This window comes from Chenopodium quinoa, unplaced genomic scaffold (assembly GCF_001683475.1).
Source record: "Chenopodium quinoa cultivar QQ74 unplaced genomic scaffold, ASM168347v1, whole genome shotgun sequence".
NCBI classification, from domain to species: domain Eukaryota; kingdom Viridiplantae; phylum Streptophyta; class Magnoliopsida; order Caryophyllales; family Amaranthaceae; genus Chenopodium; species Chenopodium quinoa.
In genome coordinates, this window is record NW_018744718.1 from 940,035 (window position 1) to 956,247 (window position 16,213).

Below are 16,213 nucleotides of genomic sequence, written 5' to 3' on the forward strand. Positions count from 1 at the left end.
CCTCATAACAGCCGAAGTAGTAATTGGCGTTCTGCTGATCGTTTTCCCAGGCGATGGTGCCGTCCTCAGGCGGCACTCTGATTTTGTACCCGTCTCCTAACGGGTGCATTTGGTTAAAAATCTTCAAATTCTCCTCCATTTGAACCCTGTCCTTGGTTGAGACGTGAATTTTGAAGGGATCGTCCTTCTCGCTCCACTTCTTCCTCTCCTCCTCCTCACTATCCTCAAGCGGTGGCAAGTCGTCACTGCTCTCAGAAGTGGAGGCGGAGCTGTCACTCTCCGTCTCCCTCTCATTTTGTGATAAAGGAGCTGAGACGGCCTCATCGCCTCTTGGTCGAATTCCTCCAAAAAGGAATCCGCGGGAGTCGAAGGGGCACGCGGAGGGGATCTCTCCACAGCCGTCTGGTTTCTCTGACCAGACGCATCTCCCTCAGGCGTTTGGCCGCCTGAGCCCTCGCTTCGGTAATCCAGATCGACAGTCGTCTGCATAGTCTGAGCCATTGTGTCCTGCACAGACACATAAATGGTCGGAATCCAAGCAAAAGGGTGGTCCCAACACCCCGAGACGACACTCCCAGTCCTAGACTCAGCCGTCCCCAGTGACCGGCTGGATTCTAACCTAGGTTGTGCCGTGTGTGTTGGTGATGCATCCATTTATTGCAAGAAATATGTACAAGTGGTGAAACAAGAAAAAGAGCTGAGAGGGGCAGAGACGGTACCTTTAGATTTGATATCTAGACGGGTCCGACTGGGTTGACGAAGAACGAGTTGTCTCGCTTGCGCTTGACTCAAACGGATGACTTCTGCTCTCTCAAAGTTGACTCTCTTGAAAAAAAATTTAAACGTACAAAATGACGAGGGTAAACGACTATATATAGAGGGTAAATGCGGGGGCATTCCCGTAATTTACTCGGAAGGCGAACGGTTACTCTTTGGTGGTAAAATTACCACCAACCGGAGCGTGACGCGTGTCACAGATGCCACGTGGCGTGCCACGTCACATCTGTGAGGGGAAAATGTTTAGGGTAATTTTACCCCGCCACGTGGTCCAATCAGAGGATGATACGTGTCAGCCCCAGGATGGCCCAATGTGGACCTATCCCTGCTTGACACGTGTCACTCCAGAAACCTGGGAGGAATGGCGGCCTTCAGGCCCAAATCCCGAGAAAGCCGCAATGCGGCGCAGCCCACCAATAATTAGGGTTCAGTGACCTAATCAGGGGCACAAATCCCGATGACCCTATAAATAGGGAGATTCCCCTCTTTTGGGAGGCACGTTTTACCATTTATTACAAACTGTCCCTGTGATAGAGACATCCGAGCTTGGAATCCGAGCAGAGACCCACCTAAATTTTCGCACCTTTTTCTCTCCCTTCAAGTTACTAACTTGTTCGTCGGAGGCGGAGCACCAACCAACTGGTGTCTCCGTTTGTTTTGCAGGTACAGCTCCCGCCGAATCAGTCTTCGTGTTGTAACTCTCCCGAGGGACAAAAACACCCAAAACAGTTAATAATACATAAATGAATAACAAAACTAGTTTGTGGCTCAGGCAATGCCCCAAATTTTATTTTATTTTTTAAAAAGGAAAAATTACCTTAATTTTAGCTTAAAATAAAATTTTAAAAAAAGGAAAAAGAAAAAAAATATTATGTAGAGAGCCACAAGGGATCGATCCCAAGATATCTTGAAATTGAAAGGGAATCTCTAACCACTTAAGCTATTTCTCACTCTCAGAAAAAGAAAATATATGGAAATAGATACAAAGATGTATACTTGTAAATGTTCCACGGACTAATTGCTAAGTTGGTATTGAATCTAGAATATTAGCATCCAAGCTGGAATCAACAACCAAGAGTAATTTCTTACAAATAAAATTGTAATTTATTATCTAATTACTTAGAGGTTACATATATTATTTTAAGGAAAAATTAAGTAAGAAGGTTACACATATGAAGAGTTTTTAAGTGAATACACATAAGTTGACATGTAATTAGAGTGACGTATAGCGATGATGGGGCGCCAAATCATATTATGGGAATTGTGACACATGGCATTAATAATATGTTGTCCCATTGTGCTTTAATAATACTATAAATTATACATTATAGATTACGTTTTGAGAGGTAGTATTATTACTGATGGTACTAATCTATGACGAAGATATGTAATGCCTTTTTCCACTTTCTAATACAAAGAAAACTAGCAATAACTATAATGAACACTATTATCCCCTATAAACAAGTTCAATGCTACAATGACCAACTACCTTATTATTTATTTATTTTTTATTTTATTATTATTATTATTATTATTATTATTATTATTATTATTATTATTATTATTATTATTATTATTATTATTATTATTATTATTATTATTATTATTATTATTATTATTATTATTATTATTATTATTATTATTATTATTATTATTATTATTATTATTATTATTATTATTATCTTTTCTTTTTTTTTTTGTTGTTGTTTTTTTTGTGGTTTGATGGGTAGAACACTACTACTAGAACCATCTATCTAGGGTGCATTGTTTATCATTATTTCAAAAAAATGAATTCGATTATTATCACAGTGTTGCTTCTAGCAAGTTTGTATAAACCCCACGAAACTGCGATTGTACATTTGTATGTGTACATATTTGCATGACCTAGCTAGAAGCATTTTGTACTGTGTGTGTGCGCGCGAGCACGCTCGCATAACAACTAAGACTTTGTTGTTGCTATTGGGACTAAATAAAGTTTTGTTGCTGTGCGCGTGTATAACTAAAGTCGCAAAGGACAATGCTGCATGTAGAAGAAATTTGATCACATATCTTGTCTATCTATTACGCCCTAAGATTTTAGCTGGCTAAGCTAGTTGTCTTTCAGCTTCTAAGATCGATTTGTGAATGATTTTTGTACTTTTGCTGCATGATGCTCATGCAACCAAATCTCCTATGAAGTTTCCTAATATAGCTAGCTCCTAGCTTAGGCTATTGCGAATTTTTCAAGTTGAGACTATGACTTTATAGTAGTTCTACTATTTGGTTTCGCGCTTCATGCATGATCATAATTATGAGTTATTATAATGCTTCAATTCATTGCTTCTGGTGTGTATAATTTGGAGTTTAGCAATTCATTATTAGAACTTCAAAGGCTTCATATAAGCAACAGTTGGTGATCTAACTTCTTCGTTTATCTTTAATTTTCTTTGTTTCTCTTGTATTAGTTGTATATACTATAAACTTGTAGCATGTAAATTATTTTATAATCTAACCCCCGCTTTTTTTTTTTTTTTTTTTTTTTTGCAACATTTAATTGACGCTTGTCAATGCATTTATTTCAATCACTAATTTTCTAGTTAACGATATGAAAAATTTATAATTTTTTATCATGAAAGTATAAATCAAGATGAATTCTAACAAGATTCAATCAACACGACTATATTTTTTTTTTGGAAAAATTGCTCCCATTAATCTGAACTTTGCCTCGTTCGCCCAAATTAATCCCAACTTTGGATTATTATCTATCACTCCCAACTTTATGGGGTATTAATTTTTGTTGCACCCAACAGGTCATCCAACCTGATGTAGCAGGTTACCTAGACACATGTCAGCGTATGATTGGCTTAAAATTTTTTTAAAAAAAAAAATCAAAAAACAAAAAAAAAACCCTTACAAACCACCCATACCAAGCGGCTGCCACCACACCCCCACCCCACCCCCACCCCCTAAAAACCTTTCCCCTGCTGTCGGAAACCGCCGCACAACCTTCCCTCTCCCTCGAAACCCACCCCTTCCCTTCCCTACCCTCACCCCCGAAAACCCCTCCTCCACCCTCGAAAACCCCTCCCTCATTCCCGGAAACCACCGCCCAGCACTCCCCCTTCCCTCGAAACTCACCCCTTCCCTTCCCTTCCCTTCCCCCACCCCGAAACCCCTCCCCTGTTGTCGGAAAATGGCGCCCATCCCTCCCCCACCCTCAAAACCCATCCCTTTGCCTTCCTTCACCCTCAATTTTACCCCCTTCCCCGACAATTAGCCAAGAAAACGACACCCCCTTCCCCTTCAATTAGCCACGAAAATGGTTGTGCTGGGTTGTTTCCATGGTGTGGGATGGGTGGTGGAGGAAGGGCGGTGGTTTTTAGTGGAAGTCGGTGGTTGGCCGGTGAAATTGAGGGTTGGGGTTAGGGTTCCGGCGTGATTGAGGGTGGTGGTGGAAGTTGCTTTGCGTGGTTATGTTTTTTTTTTATTATTTTTTTTAAATTTTTTTTTATTTTTTTTATTTTTGTTTTATTTTTAATTTTTTTATTTGACCATTCATGTAGTGACACGTGTCTAAAAAAATTTTAAAACACAAATGTTGACCGGATTAACCGGTTGTAGGTAAGTTGGGTGCAATAGAAATTAATATTGCCTAAAGTTGGGAGTGATAGATAATAATCCAAAGTTGGGATTAATTTGGGCGGACGAGGTAAAGTTCAAATTAATGGGAGCAATTTTTCCTTTTTTTTTCCCTCAAAGATAAATAAATTATCAAACTAACCATAGTGATATATTTTTTTTCTTAAATCTAAATAAATCAAAGTATTGCAAATAAAAATTTTAAAAAGAAAATTCTTTTTATTATCTCATTCTCGGGATTGACTGATAGAGTATATCATTCTCAAATACGACGTATTGATTATGTTATTGGTTCAATTGATTGAACTACGTAGTATATTGTCTAATTGAATGGTTATTCTCAAATTATGTATAATTTGGGTGCTAGATTTCCATACATCAATTGACATGAAAGCCAAAAAAAATCTTTTAATGAGGACGGGAGTGAGGACAATTGTCATCATTAGTGAAACGCTAAACATCGCCCGCAATTTACCATATAAAGCCCACAAATATGATATGGTTTGACCATTATGCCCTTTTTCTAAAATTGAAATAATCTCGGTGTAAAAAATGTGGAGCCGTACTGGCTCGCCGGGGGAGACCGGAGGGCAGGCCGGAGATGCGGGGGACGCCGGAGGTACGTCGTCGTCGACGGAAAACGAGGTAAGTCACCGTTAAAATTCACGGTTTACCGTCGGAGTGGCTCCGGCGCCTAGGGTGGACGCCCAAACCGTAGCCTGGACGTCCAAGCCAGACGCCAGAACCACCAGAGTGGCGTCCAGCCCAGACGCCCAGACCACCAGACTGGCGTCCTGGGCAGGCGCCACTCCACTGGGTGAGGCGGCCCTGCCAGGCGCCAGTCCAGTGGCTGTGGCAGACGCCACCCTTATAAATTAATTTTTTTTTTCTTTTTTGATTTTGTTGTTGTTTTTTATTTAATTTTTTTAAAAAAAAAAATCGAAAATGATTTTTTTAAAAAAATTCGAAATGGGTTTTTTTTAAATTAAATTTGAAAATTCGAAATAGGTTTTTGTAAAATTAAATTTGAAAATTCTAAATGGTATATTTTTAAATTTAGTTTGAAAATTCGAATTGGGTTTTTATAAAAATTAAGTTTGATTATATATAATTATGCTTTTTTTGTGTTAATTCTGTGTAAATATAGAAATTAAATGTATTATCCGTTAAATGTATTTATTGTAATATATAATTGATGCAGGAATATGGTGGAGACGGAAATGATTACAGTGGGATATTTGGACATGATGGTCCATTCGAAGAAGCTCAACAGGCGATTGATTGGGCAAAACAGGTTGCAATTGCAGTTGGATTTTGCTTGGTAGTAGTAACTCATAAATCTCAACGGGATGGTAGAATGGATCGCATTTTGAGATGTGACCGTTATCGCAAAAGAGAAGAAAGAGATTTTCGTACAGCCACTCGGTTTGATACAAAGCGGAAAGGTTGTGGGTGTGAGTTCAGAGTAAAGGTTCGACAACTACGGAGTCGTGACGGTTGGGAAGTGATTGGTTACTCTAAATGGGGGTATCACAACCATGAGATGATAGTATATGAAGAGGGTCATCGACAACTGAGCGGCTTAAGTCCTGCTGCGAAACTAGTTGTGAAAGAAATGAGTGATGCTCAAGTGAAGCCTGCTAAAATATTAGCATCTGTGTTAGAGAAATTTCCAGAAGACCATCCAAACCGAAGACACATCTACAACGTCAGACAGCAACTCAGGTTTGAACGGTCAGAGGGAAGGAACCCTATACAACAGCTGCTACACCAGGCACAATCACGTGGTTACCTGTTCTGGTTTGATTCTGATGAAGATACAGCGAAGGTGACTCATCTTTTCCTTGTGCATCCTGATTGTGCTGATATGATCAAGTCTTGGCCATTTGTGATTTTGATCGACTCAACGTACAAGACAAACAAGTACAAGTTCCCACTGGTTGAGATGGTTGGGATGGCTCCAACGAACCAGAACTTTCTGATTGGTCATGCAATCATCAGGGATGAGACGGCTCCAAGTTATTATTGGGTGTTGGAGAAGCTGAGAAACTACATCGGGCCTAATGTTCATCCAGCAGCCATCGTCAGCGACTGTGAGGGAGGTCTCTTTGCCCCCATATCAGATCTGTTTCCCGAATAGAACCACTTATTGTGCACATGGCACATCAACAACTGCGTGAAAGTGAAAGCCTACAACCTTTTCAAGAAGAATTTGGAAATGGCAGAGAGATTGGTGAATGGTAAGTGGCGGAAGATCCTACAGGCTACCACAGAGGAAGCGTATGAGCGAGCATTGGCTAACTTCATGGATTCGTACCAGTGGTGTCCGGCACTGGTGGACTATGTGATGCATCAATGGGTCCCTCACAGGGAAAAGTTTGTCAAATATTGGACAAACCAGGTACTTCATTTTGGGAACACTACAACATGTAGAGTTGAGAGCGCTCATAGAGCTACCAAGGACTGGATTGATTCATCGACCGCTGCTTTGGATACACTGTTCGCTAGACTGAACAAGTCAATTGAAACTCAGAAGAACGACATCAGGAACTCTCTAGAGGACTCCAGACGACGACATGGTACGATGTATAGCCATTTTATATTTAAGATTCTCCATGGTCGTGTGTCGCACTACTGCTTGGGGTTGATTCTCACTGAGCTGAACAGGGTGAGGGACTTGGCTGACGAAGTGTATGCTCGGTGTGGGTGTACTATTTCAGTAACTCATGGATTACCTTGCGCATGCACCATTCACCGCGTTATTACAGAAGAAAGGGCGTCGTTACATGTTGATCAGGTCCATTCATTCTGGAGGACGCTTGTTATTGGTGAGCATGCAGACAATCAAACGGCCGACCGTGAACAGGAGGAGTTGGAGCAGTTCCGTTCGATGTACGACCGAGTGTCCTCCAGCCATCCTTCTATTATTCGTGACGCTACTCATGTACTTCATGACATGTTCCACCCGTCTAACTTAGATTATGAGGAACCCGAAGGAGTTGACCGTCCTCGAGGTCGACAACAGCGGAACAAGAGTGCGTTTGAGTATATCCGTGGTCTTGGTCGTGGTCGTTCTCGTGGTCGGACATCGTCATCTAGTCGTAGTCAATCTTCATCGTCTGTGAATATGCCCCTGAGAACTGGTACGTTTTGGTTGTTTTTATTGCACATAGTTTTAAAGTGTTACTCCTGCCTTCTTAACTGTCTATAATTATATGGTGAATAGGAAGAAACGATGTTGATCAGTTTCCGTACAAGGAAAGGATACCTGCGATCATCATGTCGTACTTGGAAGGGTGGAATGATGTAATCGGAGATGGTAACTGCGGATTCCGGGTCGTGGCTGATGTTTTTCAAATGGGCGAAGACAACTACGGTTTGGTGCGTGAGTTGATGTACAGCGAAATTGCCTCTAACCGAAATGTTTATCGTCATGTGTACCAGGATGACTTGGATGGCGCTCTGCGGCGTATCCGGTGGGGAGGTGGACCTTGCGGCGAAAATCATTATTTTGACGCGCCCCTAGATCTGTTTGCCGTTGCAAACATTTACAAATGCGCAGTCATGCATTTCGGCCTGGGAGTGCATAGTCAAGCTTATTATCCTTGTACCACGGTTCTCCCTTGGCGGTCGCGTGAGACTGTCACCACACCGGTCAGAGAGCTAGCTATTGCGTTTCTTGGGTCGTCATACAGACATTTCATCCGACTAGACATGTCAACCGATTTTCCAGTGCCACCGATTATACCTCGGTGGTACAACATTCGCACAGCGAGCGTAGAGGGTTGGGATGCGCTATATCATGACCGGATCCACGAATGGAACACCCTAGCTGCATTTTAGTTTTTCATGTTTACATTCTTTATTTGTAATCTTATTTGTACGTTGCTCTTTTAATGAGAACATTAATATTTTATATTGTATTTCTTACTGCATTCTATATGTTGCATGGGTAAGTTGCGCGGATCCACGAACGATTATATCAAAATTTAAAAACAGCACTGATAATATGTTTAAGTTGGAAGCTAAAAGAACAATCTAAAATGTTACAATTTTACAACATAATGTCCAACATAATGCTCTATAAATAAAATACAATAACCATCAGTAATCCCTCCTCGACGACGACTCCCACTGCACAAGGGTCTGTTCCAGACTATCAACAACAACTCTCCCTATTGCACTCATGCTGTCCTTCTCAAGAGAGAGTTTCTGTACGTCCTGCATTATCTTTCCCATCCACTGCATACAACAAAAAACAGAAGATGAAATACAATAACAACATATAAAACTTAATTAAAAGACAACGATAAATATAATAAAAGACATACCGCTTCCGTGGCAGTAGGCGGTGGCACATAATCATCATCGCTGTGGTCGAGATCTGCGATCAACCTCGGGTGCGAATACCGGTTGAACCATTCCATGTAGTAATGGTCACACATGGGAGTAACCCCAGAGGGCGGCCGCTGCAACTCCGCAGTCCATAAGCGGGCCACCATCGGAAACTGGTCCCACGTCCCGGTCATGATATCCGGCCATTCCATGACGTAGTCCCTCGACGATGCAGGTCGGACCGCCTTCATCGGGCATGCCGGGGGAGGAGGGACAACTTGGACAAATCCAAGCTGGTGAAGACAACGCTGGGGCATGTACGCCTCGACGATCTCACGATACTGAATGAGTCCCGTGTACAGGGTCCTGGGTACCCTAACACTAGGGTTTTGGCCGAAAGGCATCCAGTTCACCTGTACAATAACAACATATAAAATTTAATAACATGAATATAATATGTGCAAATAATAAAATGTAGACTCTATAAATAAACGTTACCTCTAAGGGGGACAGCCTGTCCAACAATAACCGTATCGATCGGAGGCGGTCAACGGACTTCTTCTCCGAGCGCGGACTCCACGCACAAGCACGCGGCATCCCCTCATCAATAGGAACTGGGTCACGATGTGGTCGCAATGCAGGAAAGTACTCGTATATCCAGGTCTGCAATAGAGTCAGACACCCAGTGATACCTGCCGCGTCAGCCCGACTCGCAAATCCTAGTTGGCGATACAAATACGCCAACGTAGCCGATCCCCAGGAAAATTGGCCTACACTGTTGGGGTCACACGCCTCTACTATGTCGCGTGGCCTGAGCTTGTTTCCGCCGCTCTTATCCGGAAACAAGGTACATCCGAGGAGTAGAAAAACATAAGCACTCAGCTGTGCGTCGGGCGTCCTACGTGCACTGGGGTACAAACACCGCTGCAACACGGATGCGATCTTCACACCTCCGTGTTCCCAAACACCTAGCGCCTCGGTGTACAGTGCAGCCCTGTCCACCGCCAACAACTCCGCCAGCGAATCTGCCTGATCCGCATCAGCCACAGCACAAAGTCGTTTACCCTGAACACGAATCCCCAGAATGGCCTCGACGTCATGTAACATGATCGTCATCTCACCGAACGGAAGGTGGAAAGAGTTTGTATCCGGCTGCCATCGCTCAATGAAAGCCGTGATCAGCGTACTGTCAATCTTATCGTGCATGGTGGCAGGAACGTGATTCACCCCAGTGCCCTGCAGTCGCTCGAACATCTCGCTCTCCACCGGCCAGGCCTCAGCCCATGTACGCAAAAAGCTACAAGTCTTTTCCCGGGTATGACATTTCAACAACCCCGTAACTGAAGGCCTCTCCTGGTCCTCCCAAATACGGGCAGCTATGTGTCCTAGAAAGCTAGGAATCACACTCCCGTCAACAGGCCCACCGGGCACCTCACTCCTAACAACCCAAGAATCATTACCGGCCCTCGATTGTTTCCTGCTTGCCCCAGATACAGTGGACGCAGATGATGTGCCAGATCTACTAACAAACCTACCACCCCTACCCTTACGCACCTCCACCATATGCGTCTCGTACATGTCATCAACCCTCTGACTGAATGGACCGTAATCATCATACGGTCCACTGCCATCGTCCACATCCTCATCCTCATCGGCGCCCTCCTCCTGCTCCTCCTCCTTGTCACCCTCCTCAGCATCATCATCGTCATCGTCATCCTCATCCCGACGGTGGATCCGTTCTCTACGAGCTGAGGCCGAAATACCACGGGATCTGACATGTCTATGCCCCGACCTCTCCACTGAATAACTTCTACTAAGAAGCTCTATATTCTTCCCCGCACCATGACGACCCAGTGAATTCTACACAAAATTTTAAAATATATAAACATACAAAAATTTATACGATAAATAATCATCATCGCAAATCAAATAAACTAAAAACATACAAATAATTGTAAACAAAATATAAACGTAGAAAAAATACAACGAAATTGAAAAAATTTATAAAAATAAACAACAAAATATAAAAACAATTCAAAAATATATTACACAAAAAAAAAAAAAAAAATTAAAAACAATTTTTTTTTTTTAAAAAAAAAAAAAGGGGGGGGGGGGCGCCTTGGCTGGACGCCCAGCCAGCGGTGGTGGCGCCAGCTGCAGACGCCGCCACCAGTTGGCTGGCGCCTGGGCTGGACGCCACAGCCACGGCTGCGGCGCCTTGAATAAACGCCACAACCGTGGCTATGGCGTCCAGCCCAGGCGCCAGCCAACTGGTGGCGGCGTCTGCAGCTGGCGCCACCACCGCTGGCTGGGCATCCAGCCAGGGCGCCCCACCGCCGTCACGGCGGTTTTCCCTTTTTTTTTTTTTTTTTAACAAAATGTACCTTTCCTCCTTGGTACATCCTTCCCTCCGCCGCCGCCGCCAATTCCTTGCCTTGCCGCCTCGACATTGCCGTTATTTGAATTTTTTTTTAGAGAGGTTGAAAGAAGATGAGCAATGAGAGTGTGAGTGTTTTTTTTAAGGACAAGGGCAATTTTGGCAAACCAAGTGAATTTTGTGGGCTTTATGTAGTAATTTGTGGGCGATGTTTAACAAATCCCCATCATTATTCCTAGACAACCACCGATACGAGAGATTGAGAAGGCTCTCTCTACGGAGCTCGGGAACCCTGTAATACATGAGTGCAGGTAGGTGCATAGGGCCTATGTGTTTCATAAGCACATATGAGGGCATTTTGAAATTTTTATTATTTTTTTTCTCCCCCTTAATGGTACAGTGGTATATTTAATGTGCCATTATACATATAGACATATAGTGGTACTTTTTGCCATTAAATTTTGCATCACCTCTTTTTCTCATGTTCCCATTATTTACAAAAAATGTCATCCTATTTGTTTCATTGGCACATAGGCCATTAGGCCCCATGCTACTACTAATACATTGCTAGGCTCTATTTATTTTTAAAAAATAATAATAATTCATTTATAAATAAAAAAAAGTCATATAACATTTATATAGAGATTTATATTCGACTCTATTTAATTCAACGAAATTTTTCTGATATTATTTTTATTCGAACATAATTTATTTTCATTTTAAACTCGTTTTATTTTATATAAATTTATATTATTTTGCATGACCTTGTATAAAATTATTATATTTTATTTGAACTTATTTTTTTATAACTAGTAAAATTTTGTTTAAATTTTTAAACTTAATTATACTATTCTATGAACTTATTTTTTTTGTCCAAACTTATTATTTATTAAAATAAGATAAATATGAAACAAACATACCCTTCTTCAAAAAAAAAAAAAAAAAAAAAAAAAAAAAAAAAAAAAAAAAAAAACTTCACCTTTGACTTATTACTTTTTATAATTTTCCGTTTCAATTCGACCTTCCACCCGTTAAAAAACAAAAACATTACTTACTTGATTACTTCATATTCGATATGTGAACTTACACCATGTTTGATTAATGGTGTTTATAAACAATAATAATAAAAAGTGTTTATATGTAAACTAGAAAAGAAATTCCATGTTAATTCTTGATCTGATCACTCAAAATGACCCTTAAGTTGACTACTATTTTTTCTTCAAAATTTTAACTCCCAAATAATACAACCTCTCAACTTAAGTGGACCACATGCTTTGTAGAGAGATTGGTCTTCATGGAGATTATAAGTTGTTTTCCATACTAAATTACACTTAAATCCATTTACTTCACTATAGTTTATTATCGACTACCAAATAGCCAACTTACCAATGACATTTAGACCTTTTGTGGTCAAGAGGGAGTGTTTTTGACTTTTTATGCCATAGTTTATAAGTTTAAATCCATATTTTGTTGTAAAAAAATTTGACAATGTTAAGCATTAATTTAGGTTGTATTATCCAGTATAATTTTGAATTACTACTCATACGAATATATAAGAGCAACTCCAAGATTAGATATTTTTATCTTCTATCTTGAATTGTCACATCATTTTCTCTAGCTACAATTTTCTCGGCTATGTTATGTTATACTCCGTAAAATTTGAGGATGGAATTATTCTAAAAAATGTAAAATAAATTGTTTAGAAAATCTTGTAAGGACTAAAGCAGTCTAAGGAAACGTCCTAATTTGGTGATTCATAATATCAAGTGGTATAACTTGGTGATTCAAAGTATCAAGTGGTATAATCTTGTGATTCATAGTATCAAGTGGTATAACTTGGTGATTCTAAGTATCAAGTGGTATAATTTTGTGATTCATAGTATCAAGTGGTTCAATGGTCTTCATATAATCAACTAGAAAGACAAATTAGGAAAAATCATAATTTGTTAATTCCTAGAATCAAATGGTTCAACTAATAACTTGTTGGTACAATCTTATGAGATAGATAATACACTATATACATTACGATCCTTCGTCAAAATAATACAAATTAATATTTTTTTAGGAAGTTTCTCCAAGAAAGTGGTGAGATATTATAAGAAAACTCATAATCAAATTGTGTTCTCCAACTTCCTCAGATCCAAAATTAATGTCTAAACCTTGCATGCAGCAAATTCACATACACTTGTTAATCAATTCCTGCCAAAATTCAATTTCTAGAACACCTCTGTTTTTTTCATTTAAACAATAATAAAAACAAAAAAAAGGAGAGAGAAAAAAAAAGGATAAATAAACTAAAAAAACTACTTGTAATATTTATCAATGCAAATTACAGTTCAACTATACAAAATTCCAACTTGAACTGTTTGCTTTTGCTGTGGCTGTATATGTACCTCACAAACTTACTTTTCCCAGAAAAAAAGAAAATTAAAGGTTGTTAATTAAGATTAAATCTAAAAATTAAAACTTGAAATTAAAATGATAAAAACATTAAATTCGATGAACTCTATCCCTCAAAATTCCTTGGTATAGAGCAGCTCGATTTGCTGGCATTCGACGAAATTCTGAAATTTTATCACCATTAAAAATCTCAACTTTCTTCTCTTTTTTCTCACTAATCATTTTGGCTAATTCACTCTTATGATCCTTAACATTATCAGCAAATTTAACCCTTTTCTTCTTCTTTTTCTTCTTTTTATCATCTGCAACAAAAAACAGAGCAAAATCAGAATCACATAAAAAATTGAAAAAAAAACAGGGGAAAACAGAGCAAATTAAAATTTGAATTACCAGATGATAAACAAGATCGTAAACAAGAAGGAGGAAGATGGGTTTGAGAATTAGAAGATGAATTTTGATGGGTTGTTGGTAAATTTCTAATTCGATTAAGAGAAAGCAAGATTACAGCTCCTGAAACTGCCATGGCAGTTGTCAAGATTACACTTTGTGAGGTAATAACAGAGGAAGTCATGCTTATTGTTTTGAAGAGAGAGAAAGTAGAGAGAGAAAGAGAAGCGTTAGTTGGTGGTTGCAAATTGTAGGAGAGAGAGAGAGAGAGAGAAAGATAGCGAGGGTTGAGCAAGAAGCAAAGATTTTAAGGAAGAAAGTATGAAGATTTATAGTGAGTGGATGTGGATGGGGTGGATTTTGGGGGGATACGAGTAATTTCATTTAGTTGTGAATGTGGGTCCTTTTTAGTACTAAATTGGAGGTCTAGGTGTTATTTGAATTTTAATTACGTTCTGAATGCTTACTAGCTTTTTGGCCCGTGTAGTACTCGTGTTGCACACACTCCCCTGAGTCCCCTCTGTTTCTAAATGTAGAAACTCAAATATTTGGAATCCATACAATTCCTCCGTTATTTTATTATTGCACCGTAAAGATTTGACACAATATTTTTGGTAGTGGAAAAAAGGATGAGAGAAAAAGGTAGAAGTATGTAGTATAAAGTTGTCCATATGATTGTACACAAAATAAAATGTAAGTGTTGAAAACCAAGGGTATATTAGGTAATTATACTGTGAACACAACTATTTCTTTTCCTAAAATGAAAATGGTGCAATATTTGTGAAATTTCTTTAAAAAGCAAGTGGTGCAATATTAAAAAAAAAAACGGAGGAAGTAAGTGATTTCTAGTAAATCTTTGGTACCATTGTATTAAGTCTGGTATTTTGGATTAGGTAATCAACTATGAGTCAGTTTTACTGTACTTATTTAAATGTGAATAAGGGTTTGTTCTGATTTTCTGAATTGAGTTGAACTTAACTAAATAGACCTGAAATGAATTGTTTATGAGAGAAGGAAACTAAAAGCTGAACTGAATTAAACTGAACTGATTGGAGATGAAGTGAACTGAACTAAAATTAAGCAGAAGAAAACAGGTCCTAAGTGAATCACTTTGATTATTTTCACACTATATAGTATATACTCTCATAGTCTCATAGTTTCCTAGCTATTTTTGTTCCTCTTAAACACTATACCAATTGCTACAAAAAATTTCAAACTTGAAACCATAAAACCATCTAATGGAACGGAAGATATGTAAGACAGACTATCAATATTAAGTCGTCACTTTAATTTTTTAATTTTTAAAAAATGCTTAGTAAAATGGAACATCATGATTTTGTAAAATCCTTCATAAGGGGAAGGGGAAGGAAAGTAGATAAATAATATATCTATATTTTATTTTTTTTCTTAGAAAGAAAAGATACACAAAGGTATAAACTTATCACTGGAATCAATGGGAGGCTGAGGAAAGGATGGGAAGGGAAAGAGAGGGGAGGGTACAAAAGCTAGACCGATAAATTTTCCTTCCAAAACTCTTCATTATCGAAGAGAATAATTTCTTACAATTTATTCTCTTCATTTCTTTTCCCTCTAATTCATTTTCTTCCTACTTTTTTTGTTAATATTTTTTTTATATGCAAATCCTTTCAAATTTGTTATTCAAAATAAAAGATATTTTATCCCTTCATTTTCCTTCTTTTCTTCTATTTAGTTCAATTCAAACAAAATGTAAGTAAATAAAACATAATAGAAGAATAATGAATATATATGCAATTAGTTCACAAGGAATCGACCAAATACACAAAAGGAGATTGGTAATTAAAGTGGGAAAGAATGTATGGAAAGACATTGAACAAATGGTGGGAAAAGAATGAGATAAGAAGGGGAGAGTTATACTACGTATTTATTGTGTTTTCTAGAAGAAGAATAAGCAACATAAGAGGAAAAAAAAAATACTACGTATGTATAAAAAAAAACAGGGGACATGTGGCATGCCCCCTCAATCCCCACCCCACCCCACCCCCCATATCTTACAAACTCCAAATTGGAATAATTATCGAGAGGGTAGGATCGTGGATGGATGCATGAGAAGTGTAAACTAGAAGATAAATAATACAAAACCATACCTATTTTCTTCTATCCCAAAGTTCATTTAGTAGGTAATAATAAATTACGATAATGAAGGAAAAAAAAAAAGACGGTTAAATAAAAATCACTTTCGGAAATTACATATAATTTAATTACAATTTGTAAACAATAGTTAATTATATAATTTAATTGAAATTTTTAATTAAAAATAAAAATTATGCACTTTCGGGA

General features: G+C 38.8%; 1 protein-coding gene across 1 annotated transcript; it reads right to left on the minus strand.

Moving 5' to 3' along the window:
• Positions 1-13,393: 13,393 nt before the first annotated feature.
• On the minus strand, positions 13,394-14,316 carry LOC110703156. The gene is made up of 2 exons (XM_021880901.1): positions 13,898-14,316; positions 13,394-13,809 (listed from the first exon to the last, which is right to left on the minus strand). The coding sequence occupies exons 1-2, from the start codon at positions 14,076-14,078 to the stop codon at positions 13,598-13,600; spliced, it is 393 nt and encodes a 130-aa protein (XP_021736593.1). The 5' UTR covers positions 14,079-14,316; the 3' UTR covers positions 13,394-13,597.
• Between the last annotated feature and the right edge of the window lie 1,897 nt (positions 14,317-16,213).